We start from the raw sequence: 19,607 nt of genomic DNA, 5'->3' as shown, positions 1-19,607 counted from the left end.
CCTTCTGATACCATCCTAGCATCCATTCATGCTGTTGTAACATCTGTGGAGGGTGGGGGAAAGCTTTAGAGCAGAAACGGGACCACAGATTGTCAAACTAGGTCTTTCAAGTAGATAATAATTAGAACTATTTGACTACAAGTATATTTTAGAGGCTTGTGTTTCGAAAAGAATAGCAGGATTTTAGGAGATCTGAATTCACCACTAATTAGCCTGATGACCTTAGGCAAGTCGCCTCTCTGGGCTTCAATTTCCTCTACCAAAAATGTGAACAGCACCTACTTCACAAGGTAGTTGTGAGGATCAGGTGAGATATATGTAGAAGCATCCCCAAAACTACAGCATGATTTCCAAATGTAAGAGTACTGGGTGATACCTTATCAAAGGTGAGAAGTTGGATTGATTCTTAGCCCATCTCTCAATAGTTTTGCAATTTGGAGCAACTCAATTCATCTCTCTAGGCCTCAATTTCCACATCTATAGAATGACTAGGTAGGTCTAACATTCTGACCCTTCCCTCAATTAAAGATCTGTAGAGAAGGAATTCTTGATGCTCTCAGATCTGACAAAATGAGGAAACCCACTAGATGAGAGCACTGGGAGATTTCAAAGGGTCAGATCCTGATTGGGGGAGGGGGGAATATGACATCTTTATTTTCAGTAACTCCAAAATGAAACTTAGCATTTCTCTCTGTTTTTGGAAAACATTCTGAGGAATCTCTAGGCTTCACTAGATTTTCAAAAGGACACAAAATAGGGTAAGAACCCCTATTCTAAAGATTCCATGTGAGACAAGTCTATGTCTGCACTGTTAGTCCTTTCCTTTTGGGCCATCTTTAGCTAATCATAACCATGGTTAACTGAATTCTAAAGATATCATGAATGTGCAAATTATCCGTGCTATGGTTTGGTTTACTCACTGTACATAGGTGGCTAGAAATGTTGGGGGATTCAAAATGAGAAAACAACTGGAGATCCAAGATATCCAATGAGAAGACTTGGAAGGATAATGTGGATCTGCTGTCAGAAATGTGATATGGTCATTACATTGAAGAAGAGGGAATAGACTTGTTCTCTGTCTTCCCGAAATGACAAAAGTAAGACAAGTAATTAGAAAGAAGTAATGCAAAATTGAAAAGGTGGGTGCTAGTGATTGGGAGGATCAAAAAAGGGTCCATTTTAGAAGGAAGGGAAGGATTCTTTGAAGCAAAGGCAAAGAGGGAGAGAATGGGAGATGGATTGGCTTGTATGGAAGCAGAAAAAAGGCCAGTTTGGCTAAATGACAGAATGTAGAAATAGCATGCAATAAGGCTGGAAAAACAGATTGGGATCAAGTTCTAAAGAATTTTAAAGCTGAGTAGCAGTTTATATTTGATCCTAAAGGCAATATGGGAGCCATTAGTATTTAGAAGGGGAGTGTCAGAGTCATGTGTGCTTTAGGAAAATTATTTTAGCAACTGTGAGAGGACAGAGTGAAATTGGGAGGTTAGGCAGGAAAACCTGTTAGGTTATTACAATATTTAGATGTGAAGTGGCTGAACAAAGGCAGTAACTATGAGTGAGAGAAGGACTAGGTACAAGAGGCTTGGTGAATTTGGCAATTGCTTGGATAGGTGAGGAGGCCAGAATAAAAACAAGGTTATGAGCCTGGAAGAATGGTGGAAAATGCCAGCAGAAATAGGAAAGTTTGGAAGAGGGGTGGTGTTGAAACAAGAGTTCAGTGTTTGTCAATGTTGAATTTGATATCCTTGGAACATTGCCTGAAATATCCAGTAGCCGGTAGGTGATGCAACACAAGTTCAAGCAGGAGACTGGACAGAAACCCATATGAACTGATGGGACTGCCATCAGTAAGAGGCTAAAGAGGAAATAAAAGGGCCCAAGACAGAGGGAGTGTGATACACCAGGAAAGGAGACTGAGTGATCAAACCACTAGTAGGCAAAGAAGGAGAACAATTACAAAAGCCTCAGAAGTATCCAGGAGGCCTGGGATCAACAGTGTTAAATGTAGCAGAAGTCAAGAAAGATGGCTAAGAAAAGACCATCAGATTGGCAATTAAGAGGTCTTTGTTGACTTTGGAGAGAGCAGTGTCAGCTGCATTATGAGGTGAGAAGGCATATTATTAGGATTTAGAAGGAAGAAGAAAAAACAAAGTTAAAGAACGACACATTTTGCCTCTGTTAAATTATTGGTTTATTTGACATAGTGGAATAAGTGATGGATTTGTAATCTAGGAATGTCAAACCACTGCTCTGCTATCTACACGTTACCCTTTGGGCCTCAGCTTACTCTTCTGTTAAAAATATAGGATCTCTAAAGTCCTTGTCTGTGAAACTGAACAACTAGAGCTATCCAATTTATAGAATAGATTTCCTATAGTGAAGAGAGAAGAATTGGTTACAATGACTTCCGAGATCCTTTCTAATGTTAAATATAGATGGTCCTAAGACTTGGTTTTTCAGATTTGTGTCTGGCTCCTCAGGTCTCTAGAGCTGCTTTGTATATATAAGTGCAATGCATCAGCTTGCAAATTGATGGATTATTACTGTGGAATCTTAGATTAAAAGTTAGCAGTGAGGGGGCAGCTGGGTGGCTCAGTGGATTGAGAGTCAGGCCTAGAGACAGGAGGTCCTAGGTTCAAATCTGGCCTCAGACCCTTCCCAGCTGTGTGACCCTGAGCAAGTCACTTGACCCCCATTGCCTAGCCCTTACCACTCTTCTGCCTTGGAGCCAATACACAGTAAGGGTTTTAAAAAAAATTAGCAGTGAGGTCATCATCCAACTTTGTAGAGGAAATGGGGTTAGAAAGATGAAAGTGATGTACTCAACATCACGCAACTGGTAAGTATCAGGCAGGATTTGAACTCAGATCTTCTCGACTCCCGGATCTAGAACTATCCAGGATGCCACACACTCATTTGTTTTGTGAGATACACTCTTGGCATTGTTGTGTTACAACCACCACCAGCTGTTCCCCTAATTGGCTCACTGTGTCTCAGATGTATCCCTTTGGTCATTGGTGAGATCAGATAAGGGAGGAAAGATGGAGCCATGTAAACCTAGAATGACTTTCAGGTTTAAAAAACAAAGCCATTAGAGTGGGGGAAAGGCCACAGAAGAGCCGTGTTTCCAGCTCTCTCACCAGCCTGTTGCGGCACCCTGGCGTTTTCTCTAGGACTCAGCATCATCGTCTGCTAAATGGGAAAAGTACGTGCCGCATTTACTTCAAAGCGTTTAAAAAACAAATGGCTTCCTAAAGGTGAAAGTGCTCAGGGTTGCCTGGAGGAGCCTGCCCTGCCCAGAGTCCATTGCTTGATCTGATGGGAAGGGCAGCCCTTTTCAATTAGAACCTCGGTTCAGTATTGAGTGGAACTGACATTCTAGCTTGGGCAACCGGGCAGCGGTTATTTGTAGGGCTGCTGGGAACAGCGGCTCCCTTCCCACTCCTTCCCCTTCAGCTGACTCACCCAGTTCTGCGCAAGTAGCCAGCTTGGCAGGATGCCATTCAAAGGTTAATGCTTCTAAAGCAGAAAGTGGACTTGAGAAGACATCCTCTAGATGGGAGCACAGAAGTGAACCTCAGAGGCAAGTGGCGACGGTTGCTTTTTAGATTAATCATTTGAATCTGCAAAGAGAATTGGCTGCCGTGCGTTTAGAATCACTTTAGAGCTGGCAGAGACCTTCCAGAATCTCTCCTGCTCTGTCTGGGAGGGGCTGGGGGACCCTCAGTCCTCACTGAGCTGATTGTGGATTGCCTTTCCTCAGTAGGCTGTGTACAGGCACTTAGATCCATGAGAAAGAACACCCCATTTTCCCAGGGCTGCCAATCTCATCTAAGGACCAGGTTCGCCTTACATAGCAGAGGACTCCACCAGTGCACTTCAGTTCAACTAAATGAGCATTTATTAAGCACCTACTATTAAAATACCCGGGCAAGTCACCTAATGCCTGTTGCCCAGCCCTTACTGGGCTTCTGCCTTAGAACCAATACACGCGGAGCAGCTGGGTGGTTCAGTGGTTAGAGAGCCAGGCCTGGAGATAGGAGGCCCTGGGTTCAAATCTGACTTCCGACACTTCCTCGCTGTGTGACCCTGGGCAAGTCACTTAACCCCCATTGCCTCACCACTCTTCTACCTTGGAACCAATACATAGTATAACTTCTAAGATAGAAGATAGAGGTTTTAAAAAAAGTTTATTGAAATCTTATGTTTTTGTGTCATTTCCTCATATATTCTTTTTCCCTGTAATGAATAACAAAAGGGATAGGGAAATAGGAGAAGCCTTAAGCAAAACCAACCAACTTATCAGCCATGTCTGACAGTATATGCTGAATTCCGAACTCGCTCTCTTACCTCTGCAAAGAAGGAAGGAAGGAAGGTGCGCTTTTTCTCATCTTTCTTCAGAGTGCAAGTTTGGTCATTATAATGACAAAATATTCCATTGTGGGATTTTCATTTGTTCCATTTACATTCTAATTTGTATGATGTTTTCTTGGTCCAGTCACCTCACTTCTTATCAATTTAGCGAGATTTTTCTGTGATTCTCTAATCATATTCATCATTTCTTGTGGCAACAATTTTAGTCATTCCCCTATCAATGAGCACCAACTTTGTTTTCAATTCTTTTTCCCCCCATTCTTTCCAGTTACAGAAAGGATTACTATAAGTGTGTTGGCATTTATGGGGTCTTTTTGACCATGATTCCTTTGCACCATTCCTATTATCTGGCCTTGTTTTTGAGCTATTGGAACCCTTCAGAAATGAGTCCAGTTCTTTGAGCCCAGTTGGATTCTTGGGGAAGCTGTGATCTACCAACACGCTACGATACTCTGAGAAAGCTGCAGGGACATGAAGATAGAGAAAGTTTCACCACAAAGTCAGTCTAGCCCCAAAGCACTGAAGGGTCAGATGATTTGAACTGAAATTGAGTCCTTTTTAAAATGGGTCTTAGGGGCCTTTTGAGCTTTTAGGGGAAGCAGCTTGGATTTTTTTTTTCTGGTTTCAAGTTGCAAAGCAGGACGGAGACTGTTCAATGGTAAAAACAACATGGGGGAGCATCAAAATGTAGCACTTGAGTGAACATCCCCTTAGGCATCTCTGACCCCACAGGACTGCCACCAATTAATAGCTACCTATTTAGGTCTGTTACTAGCGTGGCTTCTGTAATTCATGAGCTAGGATCCCTTCGGACCCCAAATGGCTTGGCTTGTGGTGTTCTAAGAACCGAGCACATGTACAGGAATGTGTCTGTTCTCTTGCCTGCTTTTCATCTGAAAACCCTCCGCTTCTTCCCACTCCACCGCCTGGTTCTACAAAGCCAGAGTTCACAACGTCAGCCTGAAAAAGAGGCTGCAAGGTAATTTTAACTTGGGATTCCATTTTAGACACAGATAGCACAGGAGCCCCTTGTTCGAAAGATCATCCTGGCAGCCGTAGAGACGGAAGAGGCTAAGTCCCCAGGGGCCCAATTAGACCTAATGGCATGCTTAGTAATAAGAGTGATAATCGTCAGCATTTACAGTGTCAGGTCACCAGCACACCCGAATACTACCCCTCTCCAGCCTTTTGTGCAGGGAGAGAAAAGGCTCAGAGATGGGACATTAGGCAGTGTGCCATAATGGACAGAGGGCTGTTCTTGGATTCAAGAAAATCTGAGTTCAGATCCCTTCCCTAAAGTTAGTCAAGTCCCTTCTATCCCCTGTATTTCTCCAGCTAACTTTTCAGGTCTTGTTGATTGAGTCCAAAATTGGTAGCGAGAAATTTCCTACCAAATGTTCTCGGTGCCGAGGGGATTGATAACCAAAGTTCTACCCTGGAGGAAAAGAAAAAGCACCTGAAGATTCCACTATTGGAAGTGACACCCAGAATTCTCTATTCCCTTCCTCCGCCCAGTGCCCTGTGCCTTCGAGGTCTCTTGAGCTAAGAAAATCTGCTTAAAGCAAAAGGTTTGAGATTCCTCACTAGGACACAAATGACTAGGCTTACCAGCCATTTACCCTTACACACTTCCACAGGAGTGTTGGCAATTTAAAAGGAATTAAAGCCAAAAATAGAACTCAGAAAGGAATTTCTTAAGGCCATTTTCCCTACATTCCTCCCCTCATTGGGGGTGCTACAGAAGTAACTTGGTCTCTGAAAATCACAGCACAACTAATTATGCAGAACGAGACATTTTTAACGTAGCCAGTGTGAATTTGTTTTGCTTTTATATGTTTATATTTGTTATAAGAGTTTTAGGTTTTTTCTTTTCTACCAAGGGGGAAGGTAGGAGAGGGAAATTGCTTGAAAACTGAAAAAAAATTTTTTTTAAAAAGCACCATAGTGGTATTATCAGACTAACCAGGAAGTGTTGGAGTATACCTTTCAGGGGAGAGGATCCACTGATAAAAGGTTTGAGTTTGTTTTGTTTAAGAAAATTATGGGTCAGGGGCAGCTGGGTGGCTCAGTGGATTGAGAGTCAGGCCCAGAGATGGGAGGTCCAGGGTTCAAATCTGACCTCCAACACTTCCTCGCTGTGTGACCCTGGGCAAGTCACTTGACCCCCATTGCCTAGCCCTTACCACTCTTCTGCCTTGGAACCAATACACTGTATTGATTCTAAAATGGAAGGTAAAGATTTTTTTTTTAAAAAGAAAAGAAAATTATGGGTCAATACATCAATATTGCTGTGTATTTGGAAGTATGTTTCACAGCTATTAGACCCTGCCCATCTGTGTGGTGGTAATCCATTTCTACCATTCTCCACACACACACACCCCCGCCCTTTTGTAGCTATATTGATGCCATCCTAATCTCATGAGGAGTCTGTGAAGAAGAGATGGCTAGTAGTTTTCCACCTCTTTTAGAATGAGAGGCAATAGGGAAGAAGGGAAGAACCATGGTCAAAGGATTTGCTCAAAGATAATTAGGATGTCCATTCAGTAAACAACTTGTTAGCCACCTGCTTCAAACCAGGCAATATGGAAGGGAAGACGTTCTAGAAAAGGGAGTAACTAAACTGGGTCTTGGTGAAAAGTGGTGATTTCAGCAGATGGAGATGAAATTGAAGGTAGGAAAATACATTTCTGGTAGGAGAATAAGCAAATGCATATAGAAAAAGACAAGAACGGGGGAAGGTTACGTCATATAATTTATCCAGAATGTCAACTCTACAAAAGGAAATAGCTTGTGATCAAGCTGGAAAAATAGGTTGGAATAGGTTGATTTATAGAATTAGAAAGATTACTTTGATGGTGATGGATGGGAGAGCCTGGAAACCAAAAAAGTAGTTAGGAAGTGGTTATAATAGTCCATATGAGAGCTGAAAGTGAGAGGGCCAAAATGGAAGGGACTAGCAAGGTTATCCTTACCCACCAAGGGTTTATATTCTATTTTTTAAATGATGAATTAAGATTTTTATTATAAAAAACAAAATTTTAATTCTAAAAATTATAAATTATTTTAAAGTGTTTATCATTTACACATAATAAGATTTCCACATGAGTTTTCTGAGGTTATATGATCCAAATTGTCTCTCTCCCCACTCCCCGGAGCTGGGGTTTGCATTCTAAAAGAGGAAGATAGCCCATACTCTATAGGGGAGTGCTGGGCCTAAAGGGATGTTTTGGTAGTGTTGGCTTGAAGGCAGAACCAGAGTAGGATAGAAAGGGATGGGCCTGGCAGAAAGGCATGTACCCCTTAGCCTGGTATAAAGATGGTGGGGAGTCCAAGGAAGGATCGCCATTTTTTAAAAAATGGTCACTGGCCGAAGCCCAGGATCCCAGAGTCAGGGTGTGAAGTGCCAGCCTGGAGGCAGAAGCTGGATCCTGGGAGCATGAAGGCAGGACTATAACCAGGAACTGTCAATCTTGCCAAACACCTGCCAAGCTCCTTTGAACGGATCCTCCTCTACAGAGATTCTGCTGCTGTTAGCCCAAGTCTTGTCCCTGAAGATTCACATGTGGTCATAGATGGTCGTGGCCATCCCCGAAAAGAGAGTATAGAGGAGAAAAGTAGCCCGAATCTCGTACTCCTCAGGCCCTTTTTTTTTCTTTGCTCCCACTAGTTGGACTTGTTGGTTTTCCCCTTTTTCAAACCCGTACAAGGGGGCCAAAGAGCAGGGTCTGGGCTTTTCAAAGCCGTCTCCCCTCGTGTAGAGTCTGCAACCCAGATTGTTTTTCATCTGCCTGGGTTTTGTCTCCCAACTCCCCAGGCTGATGCATTAGAGCAAAAGGGATGTCTAAGTGGCTGTTTGTGATGGATGTGTGCTGGAGATGACCATCTCTAAAAGGTCTGCAGACCAGCCTCAGACAGAACAAATTGTTTCCCTGTGTCCGTGGGGGCACACAATCACTCTTGAATTTTCATTACCCAGTTCTCCAAGGGAAAGCCATAGGATATGTTTACTTTAGGGGATTTTGAAGCCGGGCTATGGGCATAGATCATTTTGAGAAAAGATCGGCACAAAAGACAAAGGTGCAAACCTTTCTGCCAGGCCGTCCCTTTCTACCCTACTCTGGTTCTGAAAACAGCCATCAAGCCAACACTACCAAAACCTTCCTTTAGGCCCAGCACTCCCCTATAGAGTCTGGGCTATCCTCCTCCTCAGCTCCGGGGAGGGGGAGGGAGACCATTTGGATCATAGATAAATGGGGACAAAAAGATCGGTCTGGAAGTTCTTCACGTTGATCTGATTCCTATTCCAAGGCCCAAACTGAGAAACGGATGTTCTGGTGCTGTTCGCCTCTCCTGCCCATCTAAGAGAGGCTGGTGCCCTGGTTCTCCAGATCTCCACCTTGGAAATCAGTTCCAAGCCTCGAGGAGCATCTTGAGATGAAAAGATCACTGTCTGGAATCAGAGAACCTCCATTGCGTTCTACCTTTGATGCTGATTACTTGGGTGGCCATGTACAAATCCCTTAAATTCCTTGGGGCTCAGTTTCCTTATTTGTAAAATGAAGGGATTGGACTTGGCATGGGAGGTTCCTCTCACCTCTAAACACTATGATGTAATGTAAAGATTCTTGACTGCATAGGTCAAGTCCCATCATGAAAAGACCACATTTAATTCCAAGGTGGCTCTGAACCTCCAAATTGAACCAGCCTTGATAGATGGGACATCACAGACCCAGAAGTTTCTCATTTCAACGGACACTTAGACAGGACACTTGAGTCCCTGCTTAGGCTTCCTGAAGTCATTTTCCTTTCAAATAAAAACATTTTTGACGATAAGAGCCACAACCAAATTGAGAACAAGGATGTTAAAAGCATAATTTTTTATTCATTAAAAATCTACTCAAAACGGCATTAGTGGTAGGGAGTGAGCAATACATCTTTCTTCCATAGGGAGAAATTTGTAAATTGTGGGGACTAATGTAGAGAAATGGAACTTCAAAATGATCCCAAAGCTCCATTTTGTCTACTAGCTGAAATCTCCCCATGAAGCAATGTACTGTAATGGAAAGATCTATGGCCCGCTGCTAGTCAGCTAGAAATGAGGCCACTCGGGGGTCCTGGTGAGCAGAGCTTGGACCTGGAGTCAGAAAGATCTGACCTCAGACACCTAGGAACTGTGTGACCTGGGGTCAGTCACATGGGGCTTCTGGCTGTCTCAGTTTCCTCCATCTAAGATGGGGATCACAACAGCACCCACCTCCCAGAGTGGTTGTGAGGAACACGTGAGCTCTTCAGAAGGTGCCCAGCGGCACCCCAGACATGAGGAAACAAAGGAAGCCAAATCTGGTGAACCGGGAAGGTACCTTTTTTAAATTCATAGACCCCAGGTGAGGAACCCCCCAACCTAGAGAATGTTCAAGATGTTCCAGAGGTCTGCTCTATTAAACCTATCACTTGCAGGCCCCCACTGGTGGGCTCACTTTTCATTAATCAACAAAAGGACAAATACGGAAATGTCAGAGTAAGTAAAACCACAAAACATCTCCCATATTCCACCCAGCATCAGCTAAGAGAGAAGGCATGCGTGGGGGTCCGAGAAGAGAGGCCCGTGTCTGGGGACATCGTGGGACTAAGTAATGGGTAAGAAGGAATAACTAACAGGTCGCTTCTGTACCGGGTTCTCATTTGCTATAGTGGGAGGAAATATTCACACTGCGATCACAGATCCTTGAAGAATTTGCCGTGAAAGCCACCAGGGACCAACTTTCTCAGTTCATAGACAAAAGTCTGGGAGAGAAAGTGGTTTCTCCAAGGTTACAGGGCAAGTTAAGGGAGGAGCTGGGACTAGAACCCAGGCCCCCTCTCTTTAAGCCGGAACTCTTTCCTCCACGCCCACACAGCTTCCGGCATGTTTACCCCGTTTGTTCTCAAATGTGTGGTCACCTCCGAGGCTAAAGGGAGAAGGGCCATGACCTGCAGATAGCACAGCTGACGCCAGACCGGCTACCTCCCCATTGAGCCGCTGGGAAAGCGCATTGCCTGGAGCCAGTTTCTTATGACTGTAAAAAATGGTTTCTCCCGTGGCTGTCAGAAGCTTCTCATCCTGTGATAAAATGGGGTTTTCAGAGTCTCTTATGCATGAAATTGCTGCCTGCGCTTTTCCTACCTGATCTTAGCTGATATAAATCAAACTCGGAGACTCTTGGGGGACTCGCTCTTTCGGTTCCGATCTGCCAAGGGAGACTATGAAACGGGCTCTTTAAATTCCGAGCTTCCTTTCCCGTCGATGAGGAGAGGAAGGCGGCTTAGATAAATCTGGGCGTCTAAATAAAGATGGCTCTTAACAGGTCCCACCCCTGCAGAAGCAGAGCTTGGCAGCCTCGGGAGGAAGGGACCAGGGTGGCAGCCAGCCACACTCCGGCAGTAGTGTGAGCCAGGGGGAAAGGCGTTTGGTGCTTAAGGGGCTGTGACGGTGCTTGGCTGGGGACAGCAGTGCCGTGGGGTTACGCCAACGGCTGCCCGAGACTCCGAGTGGACCCTAGGCTAGGAAAGGAGAGCCACGGCTTCCCATCTTTGCCCTCTAAATAGTCTATTGAAACCGAGTTCTCCTTTGGGTCTGACCCAAATGCCAACCCCCCCGGAGGCTTAGAGAGGGAAGAGGTTCCCCCAGATCACAGGGCTTGTAAGGAAAGGAGCAGAGACAGGACGAGGAGACCCAGCTCCAAGGCCAGCGTGCCTTCCACTACACCCAGGTGTGAGAGAACAGGAAAAGAATCCGGAGAAAGGAGCTGGGCGTCTCCGCCTCCCCTCCTTCTCTTCCCCCGTCCATCCTCCCTCCCTTCCTCCCCCGCCCCTTCTCCAACTCGTTTTCCAGTTCCATCTCGCCTCACTTACCCGGAAATCACCACCACCCTTCCCCCCTCCCCCCATTGAAAACCATCCCTCTCAATCCCGGCCCTTCCCTGTGTATTGTCTTCGGTTATTTCGGAGCCTAAATCCATTGGCGGCTCCGCTTCTCGAGCTGACGCAATCATTAACGCGGAAGAAAAAGGAAGTGGGATGGAGAAGCTTTGTTCAATTTCTGCCATATTAGGGGGACGGGGAGACCGCGAGAATAGCCCAATGGAGCAGGGCCGGCCCGGGGTGGGGGTGGGGCGCTCGAGAAAGGAGCTGGTCTTGCAGCTCGGGCTGCCGCAGGAAGGCGTGTTTCCTGCAGATGGATTCGTTCGGGGCGAGAGCAGACGGGGCAGCCGCTGAAGCTCCTTCCGATGGCGGCCTGTTTCAGGAGGGGGGCGCTTTCTCCTGGGAGGGGGAGCAGATGATATTGAGGCAGCCTTCCTTGCAGCCTGGGGGAGGCCCCGAGGACGCCGTCCCCACCGGGCCAAGCCATCCCCTGGGCGCGACTCCATTCTCCTCCTCGGGACGGGAGGCCTCGGTCGGGGCTGCGCTCTCCTCAGTCGGGGGAGTCTGCTCCGGGAAACAAAAGCCGCACGTTTCCACAGGCTCGGGCGTCCTGAGCTCCTTGGAGCCACCTCCTACTCTTCCTGCCTCCATTAAATGATCTGTGAAAGGTGGGGCAGAGCAGAGTGAGTTCTCTGAAACAACCTCCCTCCCGGGGGAGGATGCATCTGGGTCTTTCACCGTCACTCCACCACCTCACACCTGGGTCCCACTCTGAACTTGGGTCTCTTCCTCTGATAATCTCAGGCTTGCTGTGAGCATAAGGGCTATAGAATGCATAAAATACAGCCATTCAAGGACCTCAGGCCTAGCTGGGCTCCAGACCTGATCTTGCTACTCAGTGGCTTTGTGACCTCGAACCTCTGCCAAGTACATGAGCAGCAGCACTGTAATAGATGAAAAGGGCGCTAGAATTTAGACTCCCAGGATCTGGGTTCAAATCTTACCTCTCCTGCATGGTTACCTATGTCATTGGCCAAGTCTCAAAATGATCATCTCCTCTTTTGTCTAATCCCCTTCAGAACCCATCTAAATGGCCTCCAGGGCCAGATGCTTTGGTGGTGACACTTAGATCTCATCAAGGACTAACCCTAACCCTAAGCCTTGGGCATCCTTGGGAAAGCATTGACTTGAAATATCTTCCATCTTGGAACTAGGGGGTGAGATTTATTCAATTACATGAATTTTCTTGTTTTGTTTAAACCCTTACCTTCCATCCAAGAATCAATATTGAGTATTGGTTCCAAGGCAGGAGAGTGGTAAGGGCAATGGGGGTTAAGTGACTTGGCCAGGGTCACACAGCTGGGAAGTGTCTGAGGCTAGATTTGAACCCAGGACCTCCCATCTCTAGGCTTGGATCTCACGCCACTGAGCCACCCAGTTGTCCCCAATGTGAGCTATTATTATTAAAAGCATACACACACAAAACTGACCTCTCACACCCCCCCACTTTTCTTCCAATGTCCCAATGCAGAAAGCATATTTCCTAGACCAATATGGTGTTATCCTTGGAAGGGATCTAGAACCCATCAATCTGATCTCTTCATTTTAGAGAAAGGTAAACAAAGGCCCGGGGATCCTCAGTTACAGAGTAGCAGAAGCAGGACTTGCCTCCTCAAGCCTGGAGGGATGCTCTTGCCACGCTGCCTCTCCTATCCATTTTTGCCTTTTGCCAGCTACTTTTGTCACACACCCCCATTTCCCAGGCTACACCCTCCAGGAGCCCCACCGGCCAGAAATGAGGCCCGATCCCCCTGGGGTTCCAAACGGGGTGCATTCCCACCCCAGACACACAGGTCCGGTGCTGTGCGCCCTCCCAGAATGATGCGATCAGGGGCCACCCAGGGGAGCCCCGCAGGGGAGGGGCAAAAAAAGCCGAGCCCTGTCTACTTACCCTCAGTGAAGTCCTGAAGCCTCCCTGGAGGAGGCTGCTCTCCTTTCCTTCTGAGGAAGCAGGCCACTGTGATGACAAAGCAGCAGAAGGCAGCGCACACACACAGCCCCAGCACGGTGTAGACCACAGCCAGCTGTCCCGGGTCCCCACTCAGCTCCTGCTCCAGGTGTGACAGGGGACCTTCTGAAGATGAAACCGGGACATGGGCACGAGGGTCATCGGGGTGCCGAGAAAAGGAGATTTGGGCCAGGCCACAACAGGTGGCTCAGTCACCCCAGGGCTCCCGGTCACTTCTGCTCAAGGGGTCAAAGGGTGTGTTTGGGCAGCTTGGTGGGGAGGAATGGAGCCAGGAGGGCCTTTCCTTAAGGCCTCGAGACTCTTCTTTTTCACTCTCTCCCTCTCAATAGTAAGTAAAGGTCAGATCACAGTGTGAGACAGTACCATGAGACAAATAATTCTGGGTATAAATCATTCTCCTACTGATACTTGGCTTTACATGTCAGTTGTTTTTCAGGGGTGTCCAACCCTTGGAGGCCCCTTCTTAGGGGTTTTCTTGGCAAAGATTTCGGAATGGTTGGCCATTTCTTTCTCCTACTCATTTTACAGATGAGGAAACTGAGGCAAACAGAGTTAAATGACTTGTCCAGGATCACACAGAAAGTGTTTAAATCCAGATTTGAATTCAGGTTCTCTTGACTCCAGTTTTATCCACTGCCCTGCCTAGCTGTCCCATAGCTTTATATCTTATTTGATCCTCACCACAATAAGATAGGGGTCACCATCATCCCAAATTTACGTCTAGGACAAATGTGATCTGCTCTAGAAAATAATCTGTAAAAGCTTGCCTTCACTCCCCGCCCTTTCCGTTTCCATCTAGGATAGCACTGACGGGAAATGCGTGTTGGAGTGAAGGAAAGACTTGCTGGGATCTCACCTCTCCAGTACCTGACACACAGACACACCTGTGGTGTAAGATTGATTCTTACAGAATATCCTATTAAGATGTTTTTTAAAAAAGAGGAAATGAGGAAACTAAGGCTGAGGGAGGCGAGCGACTTGTCCAGGATCATATACCTAGTATCAAAGGCAGGACTCAAACTCAGGTCTTTATAACTTGAAGTCTTGTACTCTGTCCACTGCCCTACCTAGCTTGCCTCTGTAGATGCAACCAGCCTTTTGGATCAACATGGTCAAAAGGTTTCGACTTGAAGGAAGTGGTGATGGGAGAGGCTGGCTAATGGGAGAAAGGGCCCTCCTGTATCTCCTCCACTCTGATGGGACTTCAGACTTACGGGGAGGTCAGCGTGCCTCTACATTTGATGTTGGGGAAGGAACGAATTGGGAAGTATTTCCCAAAATAAGTAAAATTGCCCACTGGCCCAGACGGAGAGCTTTTTCTAAGATGGTCTGGCCTTGTTTCTCTGGGCACAAGTCCCTGGTTTTGGTTGGTGTTGCAGCTCCCCAAAATAACTTTCCCTAGTCCACAAACAAACATATATCTAGAAGGACCCTAAAAGGCCATCTACCCCAACCACCTCATTTTAAGTTGTTGAGGCCATAAAAGGTTCAACTCCCAAAATTCTATAGGTAGGAATTGTCAGAAGTGAAATTAGAATCCAAGACCTCTGCTCCAGAAGCAAGGCTCTTTCTGCTGTGCCCCTATTGCCTAATTCTTGCTTTCTCTGTGCCATTCACTTCCATTTTACTCTTGTCAGTCACATATCTGTTTCCTGACCCCTATTTGGTCAACACACACATCTAGTTTCTCCTGGCCCTCAAGAGGTGTTCTCCTTTTTGCTGGTGTTCATAGACCCCCGTTAGCAAGAAAAGAATATTATACTGATGAGATGAAGGAACTCAATATGGCAGCTAAGTGGCAACAAGAAAAAGCACTGGAACTGGAACCAAGAAGACCCCCATTCAAATCCTGCCATACTTACTAGCTTTGGGATCTGGACAGGTCACCTAACTGCTGTCCACCTCCGTTTCCTCATCTGTACAATAGGGATCGCTGATAATAATAGCCCTACCCCCAACAGTCTTGTGAGAATCAAATGAGAGAAAATTTGTAAAGCACTTTGCAAACTTTATAGTGCTACATAAATGCTCATTAGTATAGGAAGTGCTCTGGCCTGGAAGGCAGGAGTCCTTAATGGCAATTAAGCAGATGAGTTTGAGCAGATCCCTCCCCCATCTGGCCCGGGCCGACTTTTTGGGGGTGTCATCTTCCCCCTCACACCCCCATTCCCCACTCAACTGAATTGACCAGGGTGCCAGGATTCCTAATTAAACCAGTGCTCCCTCCCTCCCCTAGGGGGAGAATTTTGTAGCCACAGACTGTGATGAAGGAGCCCAGGCCACAGTCTGGGAGGAAATCCTGCAGGGGGAAGGAAGGGAAAAGCCCTTGGGGCGGGAAAGGCTTGGGAAGGTGCCTGGAACAGCCTAGCTGAGAGTGGGGAGGGAAGGGAGGGAGGGAGACAAGCTGGATCTTCTAATTTCAGAAAACGTAGGTGGAAGTTTTTGATTGCATGTCTTTGGGAAAATACAGTATCTTTGAGATAAAAAAAAGAACACAAGCCCCTACGGCACCAAGCTCGGGATGAGAGGGCAAGCCTGGGCTAAGTTTTCCACACACAGCCCGATGCCAAGCTCCCAGGATCCCGGGCCGCTAACAGCAGAGTCTAAGCTGTCCTAGACCTAGGACCAAAGCAGGAGGAGTCTCCTCTTCTGTAATAGGGAATGGGGTGGATAGGGATGCCGCCTAAGGATGCTTTCCAGCTTTTTCTCCCAGTGGGTGCAATTCCAGGGCATCTACCACAAGAGGGCAGTAGGTCCCAGCCTTTATTGCCATCTTCAAAGGTAAGGGAAGTCCAGAGAGAAGAGCTTCCTCTGAAGACCAGGAATTATTTCCTTTAAGCCCTGCCGCCTCATCTGGTTAAAAACCAAGCCTCAACTTAGACCTGCCATTTTCTTTGTCGCAGCTGGCCCTCTTTTCTCTCCTCTTCCCAATGAGCTGCAGTTCTTTGAGAAACAACAGGAGCTAAGAGGAAGAAATGGTGCCTGCCATGCTTGATGGCCCTCCAGAAGGGCCATAGGATCATTGCTGGGAGGCTGAACACACAATCAACAGTTGAGGAAATTGAGGGTCCTTTCCCTTAATTGAATGTGATAGGCTTCAGGGAAGAATGCCCCCCTGACCTAGGCATATTCTAGCTGTATGACTTTGCAGGTCTACTTCTCCAAATCTCAGTCTTTTCAGCTATAAAGTGGACTGGCAGCATGGATATGGGTAAAGAATGTTGACCTCCAACTTGGGAAAACCTAGGTTTGAATCCTAACTTCTCCAAGCCACAGGCAACTAGCAGATATAGCCTTGCATTGACAGTTTCCTCATTGAGAGTACTCTATGCCAGTGAAATCAAAAGTTCAGTCCAGGGAGCAGCTAGGTAAATCAGCGGATTGAGAGTCAGGCCTAGAGACAAGAAGTCTTGGGTTCAAATTTGGCCTCAGACACTTCCCAGCTGTGTGACCCTGGGCAAGTCACTTAACCCCTATTGCCTAGCCCTTACCACTCTTCTGACTTGGAACCAATACACAGTATTGATTCTAAGACTGAAGGTAAGGGTTTAAAAAAAAAAAAGATCTAGTCCAAAAAAAATAATACCTTGCATTTGAATCTTAGTTCTACTACTTACTACCCATATGGCCTTAGACAAATCACTTCCCTTGCTGGGCCTCAGTTTCCTCATCTGTAAAATAAGAAAGTCAGACAAAGGCAGGAGTTCTTAACCTTTTCTGCGTCATAGACTCCTTGGTCAGTCTATCCAAACCTAGGACTCCATCTCAGAAGAATATTTTTAAATGTGTAAAATAAAATACTTTAAGCCACAAAGTAAACAACTTCTATTAAAATATAGTGATCCAAACTAAAAAAAAAACAAATAAACAAGTTCTCAGATCCCAAGTTAAGAATCCCAGGACCTGAAGCCTTCCAAGTCAACCTCAGATCTAGTTCATCATCCCAGTAACTATTTCATCTCAATGCAACTAGAGACACGCTGCTGGGACATTTAGACCCTTAGGAGGCATGAAGTCAAGATCAAATCACATTATGTCTTTTTTATCAAGGTGGAATCAAGCTGTTGATAATAATAATAGCTAGTATTTCTATGGACAGCTAGGAGGCACAGTGGATAGATAGAACACTGGACTTGGAATCAGGAAGACTCTTCATGAGCCTCAGACACTTACTAACTATATGACCCTGGGCAAGTCACAGCCTATTTGCCTTAGTTTCCTCTTCTTTAAAATGAGATAGGGAAGGAAAAAGCAAACCACTCCAGTATCTTTGCCTAGAAAACCCCAAATGGGGTCACGAAGAGTCAGGCATCACTGAAAAATAACTGAACAACAAAAAAGCATTTGATACATTTTCAGGTTTGTGAAAATCTTCATAAATATCTCATTTCAATAATAATAATATCTAGCTTTATAAATATTAACCCATTGGATCCTCACAACAACCCTGAAAGGTAGATGCTATTACTATCTAGTGCTTAGCACAGTACCTGGTTCACAGCTGGCACTTAATAAATGTTTTTTGAGTAATCTCCCCATTTTACAGTAAAGGAAACTGAAGCAAATGACTTGCTCAGGGTCATACAACTAATACATATCTGTCAAACCAGATTTGAAGTCCTGTTTTCCTGATTCAGGCCCAGAATTCTCTTCTTCACCATCTTACTGCTTCTATTTTTTCCTTGTACTTGTCCTCATTCAGTCCTAGTGATCTTATTATTCATATTTTACAGATGGGGAAGGCAGGCAGAGGTTAAGTAACTTGGCCAGAGTCACACGCTGAGGCTGGATTTCAATTCAGATCTTTCTAAATCCAAGTATACTCTATCCATTTCATCCCTTCCCTGCCTATAAGTTATACATTATTTTATATATATATATATATATATATATATAATAAAAACTCTTGATGGGGAAATTTTCTGAAAAAAAGGAGAAAAGGGTTATTTAACAAGTAACAGGGAGAGAGATTCCTACCCATTTTGCCTTGATGTTGGGAGTGTGAAGGACTAGGAGTAGGTGGTTTTGGTCATATATCAGGCTTAGGATTCATTTCCCCCCCCCCTCTTGGCCACCTCCCTTACTCAGTGCACAATATGGTGTGGAAAATAACCCTGTTGGTTACTTATGAGAGAGAGAGAATTCTAGGAGTGGTTCTGGGTGTCTGTGCATTGCCTACCTTGGGACACAGGGCAAGGGAACTTTCCCTCTCTAAGTACTGAGGACTGAGAATAGCCATTACAGCCCATATGGCAGTGGAGATAAGGGACTGTGGCCAGAGCAGAGAAGAACTATAGGGGAATAAACACAGTGAATAAGAGAACCAGTTTCTAAACTTTTTTCTAAAGTGCAGATCTTTTTTGTGACCATCATGTGGTAGAATCTTAGAACTTTGATACAACACCTAGTCCTTCCCTTCCTTCAAATCAGACCACACCTAAGCCAGAGGGATGCCTGGTAGCCCCCAAACTTCCTGTTTACAACACCAACTGGCTCCCTTGCAAGAGACCTGCTCTCTAAAGCTGTCATGAATGAAATGGAGAGAGAGCAGTTTGTTCAAAGGAAGGCTTTGAACCCATCCAAAAAAAAAAAGGCCTGTGGAAAAAACAATACTGAAAAAAAGATGATTTTACTGGGCTTCCTGTCCTCTAAGTGGCCAACTGCTGTTATTGATATTTGAAAGCATGGAATCCAACCCATTTTACAAATGAGAAGACTGAGTCCCAGGGAAGGAGATGTGATTTGCCCAAGGTCAACCAGGTAATCAATGAGAGCTGAGATTCAAACTCAGGTCTTCAGACTAGCACTCCAGTACTTCTTCCATTTCATTATATTAGCTGTACAACCTCTACTACACAACTTGAGTCTCCTATAACAACTCTAATCACATGGCTGGATCTATGTCCTTGTATGTAGCACAGGTGCCAAATTCAATATGTCAGAAAAGGAACTCATTATCTTCACTCTCTTCACTTCTAAACTCACTATTTCTTGGAAGAACTTCCCTATTTTTGTGCAGGCACCACCAACCATCCATTCACACAGGTTCATAACTTTCAAATAATCCTTAGTTCTTCCCTATCTGTTACCACTTCGACTCCTGACCCCTCCTCTCCCCCCTGGTATAGGTAGCATGTATAAAACTCTTCAAGGTTGGCAGAGCACTTGACAACAATGATCTCATTAGATCCTCACAACAATCTTAGGAGGTAAGTGCTGTTGTTATCCCCATTTTACAGATGAGGAAACTGAGGCAGAGAGGCTAAGTGACTTTCCTAGGGTTACATAGCTAGTGTTTGAG

At 45.5% G+C, this 19,607-nt stretch overlaps 1 protein-coding gene across 3 annotated transcripts in view; it reads right to left on the bottom strand.

Moving 5' to 3' along the window:
* Positions 1 to 11,443: 11,443 nt before the first annotated feature.
* TNFRSF13B (TNF receptor superfamily member 13B) overlaps positions 11,444 to 19,607 on the bottom strand; it is a 53,233-nt gene continuing 45,069 nt past the window's right edge. For all 3 annotated transcript variants that reach the window (XM_056806418.1, XM_056806417.1, XM_056806419.1), the window contains exons 4-5: positions 13,229 to 13,411; positions 11,444 to 11,936 (exon numbers count right to left, since the gene is read on the bottom strand). In XM_056806418.1, coding sequence (XP_056662396.1) covers positions 11,656 to 11,936; positions 13,229 to 13,411 — 464 coding nt within the window. In that variant the 3' untranslated portion in view covers positions 11,444 to 11,655. The remainder of the gene's footprint in view (positions 11,937 to 13,228; positions 13,412 to 19,607) is intronic.

The sequence above is a fragment of the Monodelphis domestica genome, chromosome 7 (genome assembly GCF_027887165.1).
Source record: "Monodelphis domestica isolate mMonDom1 chromosome 7, mMonDom1.pri, whole genome shotgun sequence".
In the NCBI taxonomy this organism is placed as follows: Eukaryota; Metazoa; Chordata; class Mammalia; order Didelphimorphia; family Didelphidae; genus Monodelphis; species Monodelphis domestica.
This window is presented reverse-complemented; position numbering and strand designations above follow the sequence as displayed.